This window comes from Stegostoma tigrinum, chromosome 5 (genome assembly GCF_030684315.1).
Source record: "Stegostoma tigrinum isolate sSteTig4 chromosome 5, sSteTig4.hap1, whole genome shotgun sequence".
In the NCBI taxonomy this organism is placed as follows: Eukaryota; Metazoa; Chordata; class Chondrichthyes; order Orectolobiformes; family Stegostomatidae; genus Stegostoma; species Stegostoma tigrinum.
The window spans coordinates 30,520,316-30,537,638 of NC_081358.1; the positions used below are offsets into that span (position 1 = coordinate 30,520,316).

General features: G+C 39.8%; 1 protein-coding gene across 3 annotated transcripts in view; it reads right to left on the reverse strand.

The window, feature by feature from the left end:
• Nucleotides 1-17,323, reverse strand: part of prex2 (phosphatidylinositol-3,4,5-trisphosphate-dependent Rac exchange factor 2) — a 316,787-nt gene that overhangs the window by 197,826 nt on the left and 101,638 nt on the right. For all 3 annotated transcript variants that reach the window (XM_059645886.1, XM_048529759.2, XM_059645884.1), the window contains 4 exons: nucleotides 11,305-11,354; nucleotides 5,928-6,003; nucleotides 1,765-1,837; nucleotides 1,232-1,374 (listed from right to left, as the gene is read on the reverse strand). In XM_059645886.1, coding sequence (XP_059501869.1) covers nucleotides 1,232-1,374; nucleotides 1,765-1,837; nucleotides 5,928-6,003; nucleotides 11,305-11,354 — 342 coding nt within the window. The remainder of the gene's footprint in view (nucleotides 1-1,231; nucleotides 1,375-1,764; nucleotides 1,838-5,927; nucleotides 6,004-11,304; nucleotides 11,355-17,323) is intronic.

Here is a 17,323-nt window from a genome sequence, read left to right on the forward strand (position 1 = left end):
GTAGAAAAGACATGAAACAACTTCAATTACAACTGAATTTAAAAATTTTAAAATGCCATGCCGTAATTTAGTTGTTAACTCCAGCATAGCAAGCTATCACTTAGATTACAGGACAATGCTACTAGTCTGACAGTCAAAGCACCTGAGCTGGGACACCGTTTTCATTTCTGCCAGGATCCATCTCCAGAGGTCAAATGAAGACCCAAAAGCTTCCCTAGAGGAAGTTTCCCAATCTCAGAGTGGATCGCTTTCTTTGTCCAACATCAGAATGAAAGGCAAAGACCTTAAATATAATTTTTTTTTAGACTTGTTTAACACTGGGCAGACATTAGGAAAAGTGACAAGGCACTGCTCCAGCTTAGCACGGTGGATTGAATCAATTCTGACTGGGGTAGATATCAATAATTTGCTTACAGTCTCTGGAAGGATACAAATAACACTGTACCCACAAATTAGGATGCGTTCTTCAACCTGGAGTGATCACAGATGTGGAGTAGTGAGACAAGAGACAGTAGTGATGCTGATCATTATTTTTCATTTGCTTAGCAAAGAAAATGGTAGTTCACAACTTAAAGTCTAATTGCATTCAATAATGGATAAAACAGGCAAAAATGAAACCAAAGAGTCTTGTGGTGCAGCAGACTCTACCTCTGGACCAGGAGTCCTGGGTGCAAATCCAGAGGTGGGTAATAACATCTTGGAACAGGTTGATTAGGGGGAAAAAAAGAGTAAATATGGAACCATTAAACTAACTGTTGCAGATCCTCCTCAGAATTCCTGCAGCAAACATTCTGCACCAGGTCCAGTTGCTAGTCATTGGCTGGGGCTAACCCTTTGCATATACTGCTGGAAGGCACGGATGGCAAGGAGGCAATATCCACGATATTCAAACTCATTGACAGTTCAAAATGCTTCCCTTGTATTTTCCGAAATTAATTAAATCATCCTGATTTTCTATCAATATGCACTGAAGTTAATATATTGTAACCAATTTTAAAACGTTACAGTAAATGCACAGCCATCAGACTGACTGTGATTTCCTCTCTGAACACACTTCAGAAATCCACTGACAAATATTTTGAATACTGAGACTAAGGAGTTTACAATGATTTATAAAGTATCCTTCTGAGAAAGCAGAGATTTTCTTAAAGTTACATACAATAACTATTGTTTCAGTTACATCCAACTACCCCACAATTAAAATCATCTCTCATGCATCAATACCACTTACCAGCAACGATTTAGCTATGACATTTTCAACAATTTTCAAGTCATGTCGCAGGTGCCTCTGCCTTAAATTTGAGCCTTCTGTTTCCTCATCAGCAAAAAAACGAAATAAAAGGGGTTCATCCTTAAATTCACTCTTTTCCAGTACTATAAGGAAAAACAAGATGTTTTGGGCCTGGATAAATCTCAGATATAATTCAAAGTGCAATATCCATTGCAACAGTTAGCCTTCATTTATCTCAAATAAAGTTAAACAACAAAGTCATTGATATTTCTTGACTAAAGAACGCCTACTGTCTTTTACCACAGTAACTTTAGATAAATTGTGAATTATTTGGAGAGATGGTCGCAAGAACGCAGGACTTTGAAATACCATGCATGTAAAATTACAATTCACAACAAAAAAAGCAACTTAATTTTTTGAAATCACAGCAACTAACTTATGAAATTCAACAACATAATTTTTCACCATTTCACTGCTCTGAGAAGAACTGAAGTCAGAAGGATGTTTGAATAATGCACTGAATTTAACCTTACCGTGGTGCATAAAACCATTGTCACAAAGTTCCACACCCAGGATTATTGCTTCCTCTCTGGTTCTACAGTCTCCCTGGTGACAAAGTAACAGACATTCTACATTGCATGTTCTAATAATACAGAAACTACCAATTCCTGTTTGAGTTCTTTCAGTATCTTGTTCATAAAGTCAAACAAATTGAAACATTTTGAAACACTTTAATGTAACAAATGGAGTAATTCCATAACCTTGCATTGCCAGCAGATAAAGCCTTACTCAAGGGTAACACAGGATTGAGAAATGTTACGGTTGTGCTGTAATCCTGATTCTCTGCTGTAGTGGCTTGTATTTACGGAATACCTTCAAAATAATAATATTTCCCAAGATACTACATATGAGCATTAACAAACAAAATTTGGCACCGGGCCACAGAAGGAGATGCTAAGGCAGACAACCAAAACTTTGGTCAATGAGGTATTTTACGAAGTGTCTCTGAGAGGTAGAAATGTTTTGGGATGGAATTCCACAGCAAATACCTTAACAACCATTTAAAATCAGGACTGTGTAAAGGAGCAGAATTAGAGCATCAGGATATCTTGGAGGTTTGTAAGGCTAGAGTTGGTTAGAGGTGGGGAAATGAGGAGATTGCAGAACAAGGATGAGAATTCTAACAGCAAGGATCTGCCCAAACATTATGGCTGAATGGGACCTGCTACAAGGTTTAGACACAGGTAGGAGTGTTTTGGATGCCTTTAGGATTATGGGGGCTGGATCTCAACAAGAGCAAAATTGGAAAAGCCATGTCTGAATTAATGAAGACAATGACAAAGTTTCCAACAACAGATTAGCTGAGGTAGAGGCAGGCTCAGGCTGGGGAAGGAAGTGGGGTAATAGGGACATTGTGGACGTGTGGTCTGATACTCATCCCAGATGAAATGCATCATTACATTTGCCAACAGTCTGGTTTGGACAGTTGTTATGGAGAGGAATAGAGTCAATGGCTCAGGAATGCTAATGGTTGAGGTGCCAAAGAGAACAGCTTTGATATTACCAAAGTTTATTTGGGAAATATTTCTACTGATACAGTACTGGATATCAGGCAAACAGTCTGACAACTTAGACACAACTGCAGTGGAAAAGAAAGAATGGAGCAGTGAGACAAAGCTGGATGTCAGACATGTTTTCGGGTGATGTTGTCAAGGGTGGCATGTAGATAAGAAACAGGAGGGTATAAACCTGGAGGAGTCCACAAATAATGGCACAGGAATCCTAACAAGTGATTCTGTGACTACAACTAGATAAATAAGAATTAAACCAGGTGAGGGCTACTCCACCCAGCCAGATGACTGGAGAGGCACTGGAGGAGGACATTGTGATTAATTGTATAAAAGACCAGAGACAGATCAAGAAAAGACAAGATTAATAGTTCATCATATCCTTACTGGCAGCACAGGATCAAGAAATTACCCTACTAAACACAATAATTCATTTATCAGTTTTCATCCTTTAATGCCATCAGGTTTTTTTGTATAAAAATAAAAAGCATTTATTCAGGAAACTAGCATATTGTAAGATATTTATTTTAAAACTTTGCAGAAAATGGTCAGTAACTAAGATACCAGCATCTTTTCAAAAAGACTGATTTTTTTTAGTGAGGTGCTTTTGTTCCTTTGTCATATCACTTTCTAGTTCGAATCCAATCTAGACTGATAGGTGAAAGTCCATTTCCTGACGGGTTATTAGTCCCAGATGAGTTTAGAAACTTTCAGCCTAATTCCCCATGGATAATGATCCACAGCCCAAGATTGCCCAAATTTAACAAAAACTAGCGAGCAATTGCCAATCTTATTGCTGCTGTAGTGTTTGGCTCAGAAAGCACTTAATGAACTCCTGAACTTTCACAGATCCCTCACCTGTTTTATACAATGTAATGTCAGCCTAACATATTGCAAAAATCACAAGTTTGTTTCAATAACTTGGCACTATTAGTGGGAAAAATAGAGGGACAGAACGAGTCTACCCCGAATGATTTATTAGTGAATCCTAATCACACAAAGCTGTCACAGCCTCCACAGTTCAATTTACAATAAAGAATTATTAGGCAAGTAATTTAGATGAGTGGCACTTTAGAAATACAAAGGGAAGAATTTGCAAACAAAGACAGAAATGGATCTCATTGCAATTACACTTTGCGAGGCATTTTAAGTATAGGGGTTGGGACATCATGCTGAGGTTGTTCAGCACATTACTGAGGCCTCTTAGGGAGCACTGTGTCCAGTTCTGGTCGTTCCATTATAGGAAGGATATTATTAAGCTGGAGGGGATTCAGAAGAGATTTACCAGGATGTTGCTGAGAATGGACAGCTTGAGTTCATAAAGACACCCTGGAATAGGTTGGAACTTTTTCCCTGACATGTAGGAGATTAAGGGATAGCCGAATAGAGTCATACAGTCATACATTCATACAGCACATACCCTTCACTCCAACCAGTACATGCCAAACATAATCCCAAACTAAACTAGCCCCACCTGCTTGCTCCCAGCCCATATATCCAAACCTTTCCTATTCAGATATACATCCAAATGCCTTCTAAACATTGTAATTACACCTGCATCCACCACTCAACAATTACAATGTTTAAAAAAAATTTTTAATAAGTACTTGAATACAAAATGTTTGAAGGGATTTGGGCCAAGTATAGGCACTTTGGACTAGTTTATTTTGGGATTACAGTTGGCATGGGCTGGTTGGGCCAAAGGGTCTGTTTCTGTGCTGAAAGACTTTATGACACTATGAGAAGAGGCGGAACCAGAGTTAAATTTAGAAAGGTGCAACTGGGGTTGCTCCTCTAAATGATGAGATTAAGACACAAAAATATAACTTAAATTAAAGCAAATTACTCTCAATGCAGAAAATGTGAAGCAAACACAGAGAGTGTGGGAGAAATCAGCAGGTCTGGAAGTACAATCATACCAGACCCGAAATGTTAACTATGTTTCTCTCTCCACAGATGCTTCCAGACCTGTTGAGTTTCTCCGGAATTCCTTGTGCGTGTTAGCGTAAGTTCTGCATCTGCTCCGAGCTAACGTGACAGTGCCTGTGGGTGGGTGCCCAAAGTGGAAAAAAAATGCTTATTTTCCACTTTATCACCGTACTCAACGCAAAATTTCATCAGAGTGAAAAATGTTTGATAGAAAAATATATGTTCTGACTTAAAAAACTCACATCGAAATTTTGTGAAGAACATTAGCTTCTAAAAAGTATCAAATCTTTATAAATTAAACCATAAACATGGACCATTAATTGCAATTTAGTGAATGGAGGGTACAATCTCTGTTAACATGATTTAATATTCAATCACCTGTGATACCTTCCATCTCTCAAAGTGTGAGAGCCAGCTCTAGAGATGTCAACAAGGTGGCTTTATGATCAGCTTCCAGGGAGCTTAGCTCCTTGGTTAGATATTCAACCGAAAATCTTAAAGATTCAACTACAAAATGAAGAATAGGACTTGGTAAAATTACTTTGTTTGCATTATATTTTATCATTTGCAAAGGCCATATCAATAAATTTAGTGTTTTTAAATAAATTTCGTAACTATGGTGTAACAGATGACTAATTTAAAGCAGTACTTAACTGGTTCCCAAAGAGACTACAATCACCTTGTACAAAAAATTCACTTCTCTTACTGAACATTGCAATTTTTTATTCTCAATGCATTATTCCAAAGGCCTGAAACTATGTTGGTGTCAGCACCATGTCTCATACCAGATGTAACACATTAAGCCTCCTGCCTCACGCATCTACTCCATATTCCTCAAATCACTGACTCGTCATAACTAATATTTACTCTCTTTTTTCTTCTGATCCCGTTCCCTTTGACTGCAGAAGCAAACATCCGGACTAAACAATAGACTAATCTGGATCAGAAATCACTAAAACATGGATTTGTGGTCTCAGTACGATAAATGATTTCAGCTTTGTGAATTAGTTCACATTCTTTTTAAGGCTTGATTTATGCATAAAAACACACTTTGGTTCGTACTGGACTATGTATCTTTAAATTATATTTCTACTGTATTTCGACTAAAGAGGCAAAAGTCCTTATCTAAGATAGTTCAAACCTTACAAACAGATTAACCCTACTAGCGGAGTTAAACATAATGTTTTTTGTTACGTTACCTGTGCAATTAACCAATCGGTCAGCTTGTTTGCCATGACCACTGACTTGTAGGTTCTTAGGTGATAATCTTTATCCCTAGATATGAAAATTTGTATCAGCAAACAATATGTTATAAATGAAAACCAAACATAGAATGTGCTCCAGAAATTACACATTTCAGTCTAATAAATGTAGCCTGAAAAAAAGACTTTCCAACTATATCAGATAGAATATGCAGTGGAATCTCCTAATTTCCTGATATCATCTCTGCAAAAAACTCAGATGGACATGTGTCTCCATCCTAAGATACAGTAACGCAGTAACTATGTAAAACTTCAATACACTTATCGATTTTTCTAATCAACCTGTTTACAGACACTATTAGACACTTCTGGAGCAGGTGGGGCTTGAACTTGGAACTCCCTGTTCAGAGGTAGGGACACTATGACTGACAAATTCAATCACCAATAGACTTTCAGCCCAGGTCCCCAGATTATTCGCCCCGCAACAATATTAATATACCACCACCATTCCATCGATCCACATGTGGACTGGAAAAATCTGATGAGCATCAATGCCAAAGCGGATGGATTCCTAGAACACCTATGAGGTTATTTACTAGAGCAATATGCTGAGTATCAAACTAGGTAACAGATTATTTTCAGAGATAATGGGAACTGCAGATGCTGGAGAATACAAGATAATAAAATGTGAGGCTGGATGAACACAGCAGGCCAAGCAGCATCTCAGGAGCACAAAAGCTGACGTTTCGGGCCTAGACCCTTCATCAGAGAGGGGACGGGGTGAGGGTTCTGGAATAAATAGGGGGAGAGGGGGAGGCGGACCGAAGATGGAGAGAAAAGAAGATAGGTGGAGAGAGTATAGGTGGGGAGGTGGGGAGGGGATAGGTCAGTCCAGGGAAGATGGACAGTTGAAGGAGGTGGGATGAGGTTAGTAGGTAGGAGATGGGGGGTGCGGCTTGGGGTGGGAGGAAGGGATGCGTGAGAGGAAGAACAGGTTAGGGAGGCAGAGACAGGTTGGACTGGTTTTGGGATGCAGTGGGTGGAGGGGAAGAGCTGGGCTGGTTGTGTGGTGCAGTGGGGGGAGGGGACGAACTGGGCCTCCTGCAGTGCCACACTGATGCCACCTGAAGGTTGCAGGAACAGCAACTCATATTCTGCTTGGGAACCCTGCAGCCTAATGGTATCAATGTGGACTTCACCAGCTTCAAAATCTCCCCTTCCCCCCTGCATCCCAAAACCAGCCCAGTTCGTCCCCTCCCCCCACTGCACCACACAACCAGCCCAGCTCTTTTTGTTCAATCCAAAAGCTCCTGGGTGCCATGTTTCCTTTGAGTTTGCACATTCTCCCCGTGTCTGCACGGGTTTTCTCTGGGTGCTCCGGTTTTCTCCCACAGTCCAAAGATGTGCAGGTTGAGTGGATTGGCCATGCTAAATTACCCATAGATCCAGGGATGTGTGGTTTAGGTGGATTAGCCATGGGAACTGCAGGGATAGGGTAGAGGGGTGAGTCTGGGTGGGATGTTCTTCGGTGAGGCAGTACAGAGTTGTTAGGCCGAATAGTCTGTTTCCACACTGTACGGATTCTATGTTTCTATGATTCTATGAAGATTTGGACAAATTTCCTCAGAACATTAGTCTAGGGATCCAGATTACCAGCCCAATGACATTACTACTGTGCCACCACATCCCATCCTCTTCATGAAAGGGAGCTCGTGTTTACAACAGGCTATACTGCATGAGGTTAGATTCTCAGTCTTTCAGTATGATCCAACATAGGAAGTTTATAAAGAAAACTACAGTACACTGGATAACGGACAATATGCAAGAATAAGGTAGGATGATGAGGGAAAAAGTAAAGTTTATTAAGAGGAACAGTGGTAATTTGAACTTGGAGCCTGAAGATGTAGGTAGATTTTGAAATGAATACTTTATGTCAGTGCTCACTAGTGAGATAGCATCCTGGGCATAGCAGTCAGGATCAAGGTCTGTGATACAACTAAAGAAATTAGCATAGCAAAGGTGTCTCTGAGATGGATCTCAGGTTGTTGAGTAAGGAAGGGGAAGAGAAGAAATAAAGGGGCACTTGCAAAAAATTTCAGTTCCACTCTGGCTATAGGAGAGGTGCCAGATGACTTGAAGACAACCAATGTGGTTCAAAAAGGGAGCAGTGGATAAATCGGGAAAGTACAGGCTGGTCAATCTAACCTTGGTATTGGGGATACAATTTGAAGTAATTCTGAAGGACAGAATTAATCTGTGTTTGAGAGGCAGGGATAAATCAAGAACAGTCTGCATGGTTTTGTTAACGGGAAATCATATCTGACCAAATTAATTCAAATTACTGAAAAGGTGACCAGGTATGCAGTTCACAACAATGCTTCCAATATTATCTCCTTGGACTTCAGTTTGGCATTTGATAATGTCCCCTAAGGGAGACTGACAGCAAAGGTAAGAGCCTGTGGATCCAAGGAAATGTGACAAATTGGACCCACAACAGGCTGAGTGCCAGGAGGAAGGAAGTGATGATTAGAGGCATTTTTCCAACTGCGAGTGTGTTCTGTGGGGTCTTACAGAGGGTCAAAGTTCGGACCCTTACTGCTTGTGGCTTATATAAGTAAATTAGGCTTGAATGTAGGATAATTGAGCAGTAAGTTCATGATGATAGGAAAATTGGTGGAATGATAAATGTTGAGGAGGATAGCCTTAGATTACAGGAGAATACAGCCAGGCTGGTCGCAAGGGCTGAGCAGTGGCAAGGGGAGTGCAATCTGGAGAAGTTTGAGGCGATGCATTTGGCGAGGGAATACATGATGAATGGTAGGAGTTTGGGAATCTCAAATTTCAGAGGGATTTTGACGTGTTTGTACACGATGCCTTCAGCTATCAGGTCAGATGGATAAAGTGGTTAAGGTGGCATATGGAATATTTGCTTTTATTAGTTGAAGCATAGAGTTTAAGAGCAGGGAGTATTGGTTAGGCCACAGTGAGAGGTCCACATTATAGGAGGGCATGATAGCACTGGAGCAGAGGAGATTTTACTAAGATTCTGTCTGGTCTGGAGAGTTTCAGTTACAAAGAAAGATTGGAAAGACATGGGTTGTTTTCCTTTAAGTAGAGGGGGGACATGATTGTGATGTCTATAATTATGAAGGGGTGACAGGAAGGAATTTTTCTCCTTGGAGATATCAATGACTGGGGACATAACTTTAAAGGTAAGAGGCAAAAGGTTTAGAGGTGATGAGAGGTGAAACATTTTCACTCACAGGGTGATGGGAATCTAGAGTTCAATACCTGTAAAGGTGGTAGAAACAGAAACATTTCAGAACATTTTATAAATATTTAGATGTGCATTTGCAATGCCAAGACACACAAGGATATGGGCGAAGCGCTGGAAATTGGGATGAGAATAGTTGGATGTTTTTGACTCGTACAGAGGCCAAAGGCTTTTTTTCTGTGCTTTAGGTCTCCATGAGTCTTTGAGTATCTTGGATTGAGGATTGGTTGAATAAGAAAAAACAGATAGTAGGAATAAATGGATCATTCTTGAATTAGAAGATTGTGACTCAGCACAAGGAGCAGAGCTGGTGCATCAGTTATTCACAATCTGTACCAATATTCTTAAAATGGGGACCAAAGGTAACATCATTAAATTAGCATGTAACAAAACTGGTGAGAATGTGTATTGGGAGGTGAAGAAAAGAGAGTCCAAACAGACTTGGACAAGCTGAGTAAGTGGGGATAAACATGGTGAACAAACTGTCATGTGAATAAGCATGAGGTAACTGACTTGGGAGAAATAGCTATACAAAAGCCTGGTTCGGCCACATCTGGAGTATTGTGTCCAGTTCTGGTCACCTCATTACAAGAAAGATGTGGAAGCATTGGAAAAGGTGCAGAGGAGATTTACCAGGATGTTGCCTGGAATGGAGGGAAGGTCTTACGAGGAAAGGTTGAGAGACCTAGGGCTTTTCTCTTTAGAAAGACAAAGGATGAGAGGTGACTTGATAGAGGTGTACAAAATGATCAGAGGTACAGATAGAGTAGACAGCCAGAGACTTTCTCCTAGGGTGGAGGTAGTTTTTACGAGGGGACATAGTTTTAAAGTGAAAGGAGGGAGATATCGGGGAGACATCAGAGGTAGGTTCTTTACTGAGAGAGTGGTCGAGGCGTGGAATGCATTGCAAGAGAGGGTAGTGGAGTCAGTCTCATTAAGGGCATTTAAGCGGCTATTAGATAGGCATATGGATGCTAGTATAAGGTAGTGGCGGAGGTTAGATAGACCTTAGGTTTAGGGTAAAAGTTTGGCACAACATTGTGGGCCGAAGGACCTGTACTGTGCTGTATTGGTTTATATTCTGCGTTCTATGTTCTAAATAGAGGTGTGGGGTATTTCTTAAATGCTGATTGTGTGAGATATCATAACTAGTTACAGCTTTAAGGCAATCCAGTCACTATTGAGAAAAGATTTACAGAGCTTGTCCAGTAATTACCACGGTTATCGAGTCCACTACATTAATTACCATGCTACAATCAGAGCTCACTATTTGTCTCATCTGACTTTTCACCCATCCAGGTGATCAATTCAATGTTGAAATTTCATTGATTATTGTAAATAGCAGGCCAGCATGACAGAAGGCTAAAATCTAGAAATCTGAAACAAAGTGGTTTAACATGTCAGTTTTCTGAAGAATTAGTTCAACATGATTTTTGTAGTGTTTAAAACATCTATTATTTTTATATAATGGGAATATTCTGCATTTATTAGGTTTTAGGTTGAAAATACTTATATTCAATGACTGCAAAAATAAGCCTTTATGTTGACAGAATTCCAGATAGATATAATGCCAAAGTTTAATGTGGCATGAACTAAAAAGCTAACCCAGATGAAAATTCAAACTTACTATTCATGTTAATTATTAAGTAAAATGCAACAAGGAAAAGATACAGGGAACTAGTTCTAAAGAAGGCAGCAAATAAGTGAGATTTCTATTGTGTTTCAACTCGCAGCAAGCAGCAGGTTCTGTTAGATTCACAGAGGTCTGAAGCATAGAAAAAGGCCCTTCAGCCTATTGAGTCTGCACAGATCAAAAGCAACCACATAGCTATTTAAATTTTATTTTCCAGCTATTAGCCTATAGCTTTGTATGCCTTGGATTCTTTTAGTGTACCCTATCCATGCCCCTCAACTAAACACATCTCAATCATGTCCCTCCTCTGTTCCAAGGAAAACAATTCCAGTCTATGGAATCTCTCTTGACAACTAAAACTCTGTAGCCCAAGCTGGTAAATCTGCTCTGCACCTTGTCCATTGTCCTCGCTTACAATGAACTTCAAGTTAACACTGTCACTTAAAATAATACTTTACTTTACTTACTTAATCACAGGAGTAAAGAGACTGTGGAGCCGACAGTAAAGCCTCACCCCCTGTGGAATTAAAGAAAACATTAACCTTTCTGCTAGCAATGGATCACACATCATTTAGCCATTCTAACGAGCAGGCATCGCGTTTTTCAATCCTACTCTTTATACTCTGCTATCATTACAGACTGTATCAGAAGTTACATGACACCTATAGACCAACAAGTTTATTTGAAATCACAAGTTTTTGGAGCGCAAATAAACCTGTTGGGCTATAACCTGGTGTCATGTGCCTTCTGACCTTGTCCACCCCAGACCAACACTGGCATTCGCACATTATTGTAGGCTGTTATTGTGGTCTTTTAATTTGTGGTCTGATCATATTTCTGTAACACAAAGCTGGATTTCATAAGGGCACGCATTGCTGATCACTACCAATGGACCAGACCAGGAGACACAAACACATAAGAAGAAAATAGCCTAGACCCTAACTTTTATATTTATTTAAAGGTAAGAGGAAAGTGCTGTGTCCCAGACGTGATTCGATTGGTCCACCACTAGGCTTTAATCAAAACACATGACATGGTGAAAATGCAAAACAAAGTGTTAAAATAACTCCATTGAAATAGTTAACAAGTTGATCTATTACTTAACCACTAATCATCAACTGTTTCAATATAGACAGCATCTCATCAACACGCTGTTGGCAAAACTATTCAGCAAAACAGATAAGGTTCTCATGTGCTGCCTCTCTCTGTTCCAACAGAATAATAAACTGAAAGAAACATAGCCTGCCTGTTTTTATTTCTAAGAGAAAGCCTCTCTTCTAAGACTCTGGCAGCTGAGAGCTCAAGCTGTTAGCTCAGCAGCAGCAGAAACCTTCTCACTAACTGAAAACAAAACTACAAACCTACCTGGGTCTGTGTGAGCCCTGACCCAGCTCACTCAGGCTTCTTTTGCTGAATTTAAAAATAAAAAACACCCAACTATAATTCCAGAGATAACCAGGTATAGACCTGGATGAACACAGCAGGCCAAGTAGCATCAGAGGAGCAGGAAAGCTGACATTTCGGGCCAAGACCCTTCTTCAGAAAATTTCTACACAAAGTGGCATGGTAGCTCATGGGTTAGCACTATTGTCACACAGCGCCAGGGACCTGTGTTTGATTCCACCCTTGCGTGGCTGTCTGTGTGGAGTCTGCATCTTCTTCCTGTGTCTGTGTGGCTTTCCTCCAGGTGCTCCGGGCTCCTTTCGCAGCCCAAAGACGTGCAGGTTAGGCAGACTGGTCATGCCAAATTGTCCATAGTGTCCATTTGTGTCAGCACTAACGAAGCACTTTACCTGACAAAGGAACAGAGCTCAAAAAGTTTGTGTTTTCAAATAAACCTGTTGGACTATAACCTGGTGTCGTGTGATTTCTGACTGTATAGGCTAAGTGAGTGAGAACTTAAATGGAATATGATTTGAAACATCCAGTTTGTTTGGAAAATCTGGGCATTTCTTAGACAGTAATCGATAGAAAGTTTTGATAGAGTCATACAGCACTGAAGCAGCCCTTTGGCCCATCATGTCTATGATGACTGACAAACACCAAATCTATTAATCCCATTTATCTGTTCATAGCCCATAGCCTACTATGCCCTGGCATTTTAAGTGCGCAACCAGATGCTTCTTAAATGTTGTGACAGTACCTGTCTCTACAACCCTCTCAGGCAGCACATTTCATATGTCTTCTGCTCTTTGGGTGAAAAAAAATTTCTCTCAGATGTCCTCTAAATTACTTACTCCTCATTTTAAAATGATGCCCTCTGGTCTTAGACATGTCTGCCACAGAGAACATATTCTCACCAGCTACTCTGTCTATGTCTCTCATAAATATTGTAAACCTCAATCGCATCCCCCCTCAGCCTTCTCTGCTCCAGGGAAAGCAAACACAGCCTATCCAGTCTCTCTTCATAACTGAGCCTTTCCACCCCAGGCAACATCCTGGTGAATCTCCTCTGCACCCTCTCCAGTGCAGTCACATCCTTCCAATGGTGTGGCAACCAGGACTGCACACAGTATTGAATTTGTGGCCTAACCAATGTTTTATAAAGTTGTAACAAGACGTCATTTTTCCTCTATTCCACAGCTAATGAAGGCAAGCATCCTCTATGTCTTCTTCACTGCCTTTATCTACCTGTGCTTACACCTTCAGGGATCTATGGACTTATGCACCAAGGTCCCATTGTTTCTTAGTACTCCCTTTGGACCTACCATTCATTGTGTAAATCCTTCCCTTATTAGACCTCCCAAAATAATCACTTAGAACTTACCGGGATTAAATTGCATCTACAATTGCTTTGCCCAGTTTACCAGCTAATCAATATCTGACCATCCTCCTCACTAACAACACCACCAATTTTTGTGTCATCTGTAAGCTTACTAATTATACCTTCTACATTCACATCCAAGTTAATATGCATAACAAACAGCAAAGGTCCCAGCACTGATCACTTAGAGAGAAATGACTGCTGGCAGTTTAACTTGAGGGTCACCATGCCTCAGGTGAGGGGACAGGTTGAGAAAGAGAATGCTTCATGCTAACCTCAGCTAGTGCAGGAATTGAACTCATTCTGCATTACAAAACCAGCCATCCAGCCAACTGGATTGGAAATCCTAAGATGCTGTTTGGCCTGCTGTGTTCATCCAGTCCCACACTTTGTTATCTTGGACTGGAAATCCCAGTTGGTCTTGTCAGGAAAACTCTCATCTCATTAACAAATGCCAAATGAAAGACTGCATTGTCATGCCTTCCCCATACTGCTCGAAATCCTCAGGTATCCTATTTCGTAATTAATGAGATTTGGTTGGCACTGACAAACTAGCATTTATTACCTGTCCTCACTTGCCTTTGAGAAGGTAGTGGTGAGCTTTCTGCGTGCACCATTGCAATCCAAGTGGTAAATGTGCTGCCAGAATGTTGCCGGGTACCGAGTTTCTGAGTTTTGACCCAGGAATAATGAAACAACAATAAAAGTCCAATGACGTATGACTTAGAAGAAGATATGCACTTCAATCTATTTGCAAGAGATCATGTACAGCAAACAGTTTTATGGATTCCATTCAAAATTATATCACAAGGTATCTAATAGCTTTGTGGTATCCTCAGTGACTCCTAAAAAGAACAAATGGATATCCAGGATATCACTCCTGAAATTATTCAATTCTGATCAGTTGCATTTCACTGGTAACAATAATATGATTGCAGCTGTATTTTTTAGCAATCCAGGACAACAGTTATCCTTAAAAGGGTAATCAGATTCTAAACCAGCCATCCAGTTTACATTTAAAGGACTTATTAGACAATAAAGTCACCATAGTCCTACTCTCTCATTAGAGTCACACATAGCTGCTGGTGAATTTAACCTGAAGGCTACCACTCCCCAGGAGAAGGAGAGAAGTTGAGATCTTTACAGTCAATGTAGGGATTGAACCCACACTGTTGGTTTCATTCTGCATTGTACCAGCCTTCCAGCCAAATGAGCTAACCAACTTCTGACATCGACTGAGCAAACGCAAAATATTTTCTCTGCTTTCTTTCCACAGATGCAGTCACACCTGCTCAGTTTCACAAGCAATTTCTGTTTGTGTTTCAGAGGTAACCAACTTCCTGCTTACAAATTAGCATCAAGAGGCCAGCAAATTCATATACTGTATACAGTACTCAGTGATGAAAATAAGTGCTCTCATTAATTCTGCTTGATGCTAATTAATTATGCATTTACGCCCTCTAATTCTCTCATCTAAATTCACACGCACAAAAGAAATTTGAAGGTTTAAACTACAGTAAATTTATAATGAAGGTGCCTCCAAATAATGTGATAAAATTACCAAATCTATTCTAGAATATTTTAGTTTAAAAATATCTGAAAAGCTTAAGACCATTCAGAAGTTTCACAACAGTAAGCCCTTGTCTCCTGCAAATGTAAAATTCTTAAGAGTTTTTTTTGTTTGTTCATGAAATGTTGCCGTTACCAGCTAAATGGGCATTTAATGCCTATCCCTCATATCTGAAGGGCAGTTAAAAATCACCCACATCTGGACAACAAAGAAAGCAAAGGGGTTATGTGCAATAATCTAGTGTTTGATCCACTGACATTTAACAAGAAAAAATGCAGAATGATTACAGTTGGTTCCAATTAGTAATCAAAACCAAAGAAGTTGGAATGACAAAGGGAAAGTTTACAGCATTTGAGAATAGTTAAGTTGCTTTTTAAAGCTGAATAATTCAACAAGTTATTTCTCCAATAGCAATGTATTTATATTAGAACCATATAAGTTTTCTTTGGTCATTTTAAATAATGACATTGGAAAATCGTTTAAATAATCTACTTTTGATGATACATACAAATTAGCTCAAAATATTGACAAATAAGCTTACATGAAAGCATTTGTGACATGAATAAACAGATCAAACATTCTATTAAAGTTATATTAAAAATGAATCATACTGCTGGCAGATGCTGAATGTAATTATTTGGCAGTAACTTTATTCTTAATTCGGAAGTTAATTTTAAATCAGACATCATGTTTGAGATGGAGGAAACTGCATGTTTTCTGATAAGTAATGCATGCATTTCAAAGGAATCTCATCAAAGCAAATCTGCAATCTTTTATGAGATGTTCTCACATAAAACAGGCAGTTATTACCCAGTGATACATAGCAGTGGCATGGAAATGCCTGTGTTGGACTGGGGTGGACAAAATCAGAAGTCACATGACGCCAGGTTATAGACCAACAGGTTTATTTAAAATCACAAGCTTTCAGAGCTCTTTCATGAAGTATTTTCCAAATCACTGTGAAAATGTCAACATGAGGAATAGAATAATATTTCAATTTGGACATTTAGGAAATCCTTGCATCTTGCATGAATGTCCACAGCAGCATCCATTGATTTATTTGGCTATCAGTTGACTTCCCGAAGTCACACATCACCAGCTGAAAAATCAGCAAGAGCTTGTATTTCATACATCATAAAGGATGCATCCTGCTCAAACAATGCACACCTTCACCCCACGTCCAGAACAATATCCAGTATTAATTTGACTTCATGTCCGTTTTATTAGCATGATTTTGTTCCTGCCAATTTCCAATTTATTGTCAAATTATGGTTACTTTGTAACGCCCATACCACAACGAGAAAGGTCAATTAAAAAGTGCCAAATTATTCAGTGCAGAGCGATTAAAATCAGCAGTGAGTGCAGACTTGAATTCGATCATCCTGATCATAATAAAATACAGGACTCAGAGATGAAAGTGTGATGTGTGAATTCCTGTGACATCTGGTTCCCTTTACTGAACATTCTCTTCCAATAATCACATATTTATTGCAAGTCGGATGATCAAACCCCACTCATGACTAAAACTGTTTTGAAATGTGAGGCTCAGTATGCAGGATTGAAATGGCTGCCCAATTTACCCACTAAATTTCAGTCACTGATTGACCTAGTACATCACCCAGTAAAGTAGTAGAGTGCTACATAGTGAGAGAAGTAAGACACATACCTCACAGTAAAGCTCAGCACTGGAACTTACAGAATACAGTATTAAAAGCAATTGGAACAACAAAGCACTTCCCATTGCTTGTTAAGTATATTGGGCTGATCTGGCTGGAAAACTAACAGAATGTTAAAGGTTCAGAGATAATGGGAACTGCTGATGCTGGAGAATCTGAGATAACAAGGTGTGGAGCTGGATGAACACAGCAGGCCAAGCAGCATCAGAGGAGCAGGAAGGCTGACGGAGTGATTCAGTGGCTAGCACTGCTGCCTCACAGCACCAGTGAGCCTGGGCTCAACTCCACCTTTGAGTGACTGGATGTGTGGAGTTTGTATGTTCTCCCAGTGCCTGCGTGTGTTTCTGCTGGGTGCTCCAGTTTCCTCCCACAATCCAAAGATGTGCAAGTTAGATGGATTGGCCATGCTAAATTACCCTTAGCGTTCAGGGATGTGTAAGTTAGATGTGTTAGCCATGGGAAATGCAGAGTTAGGT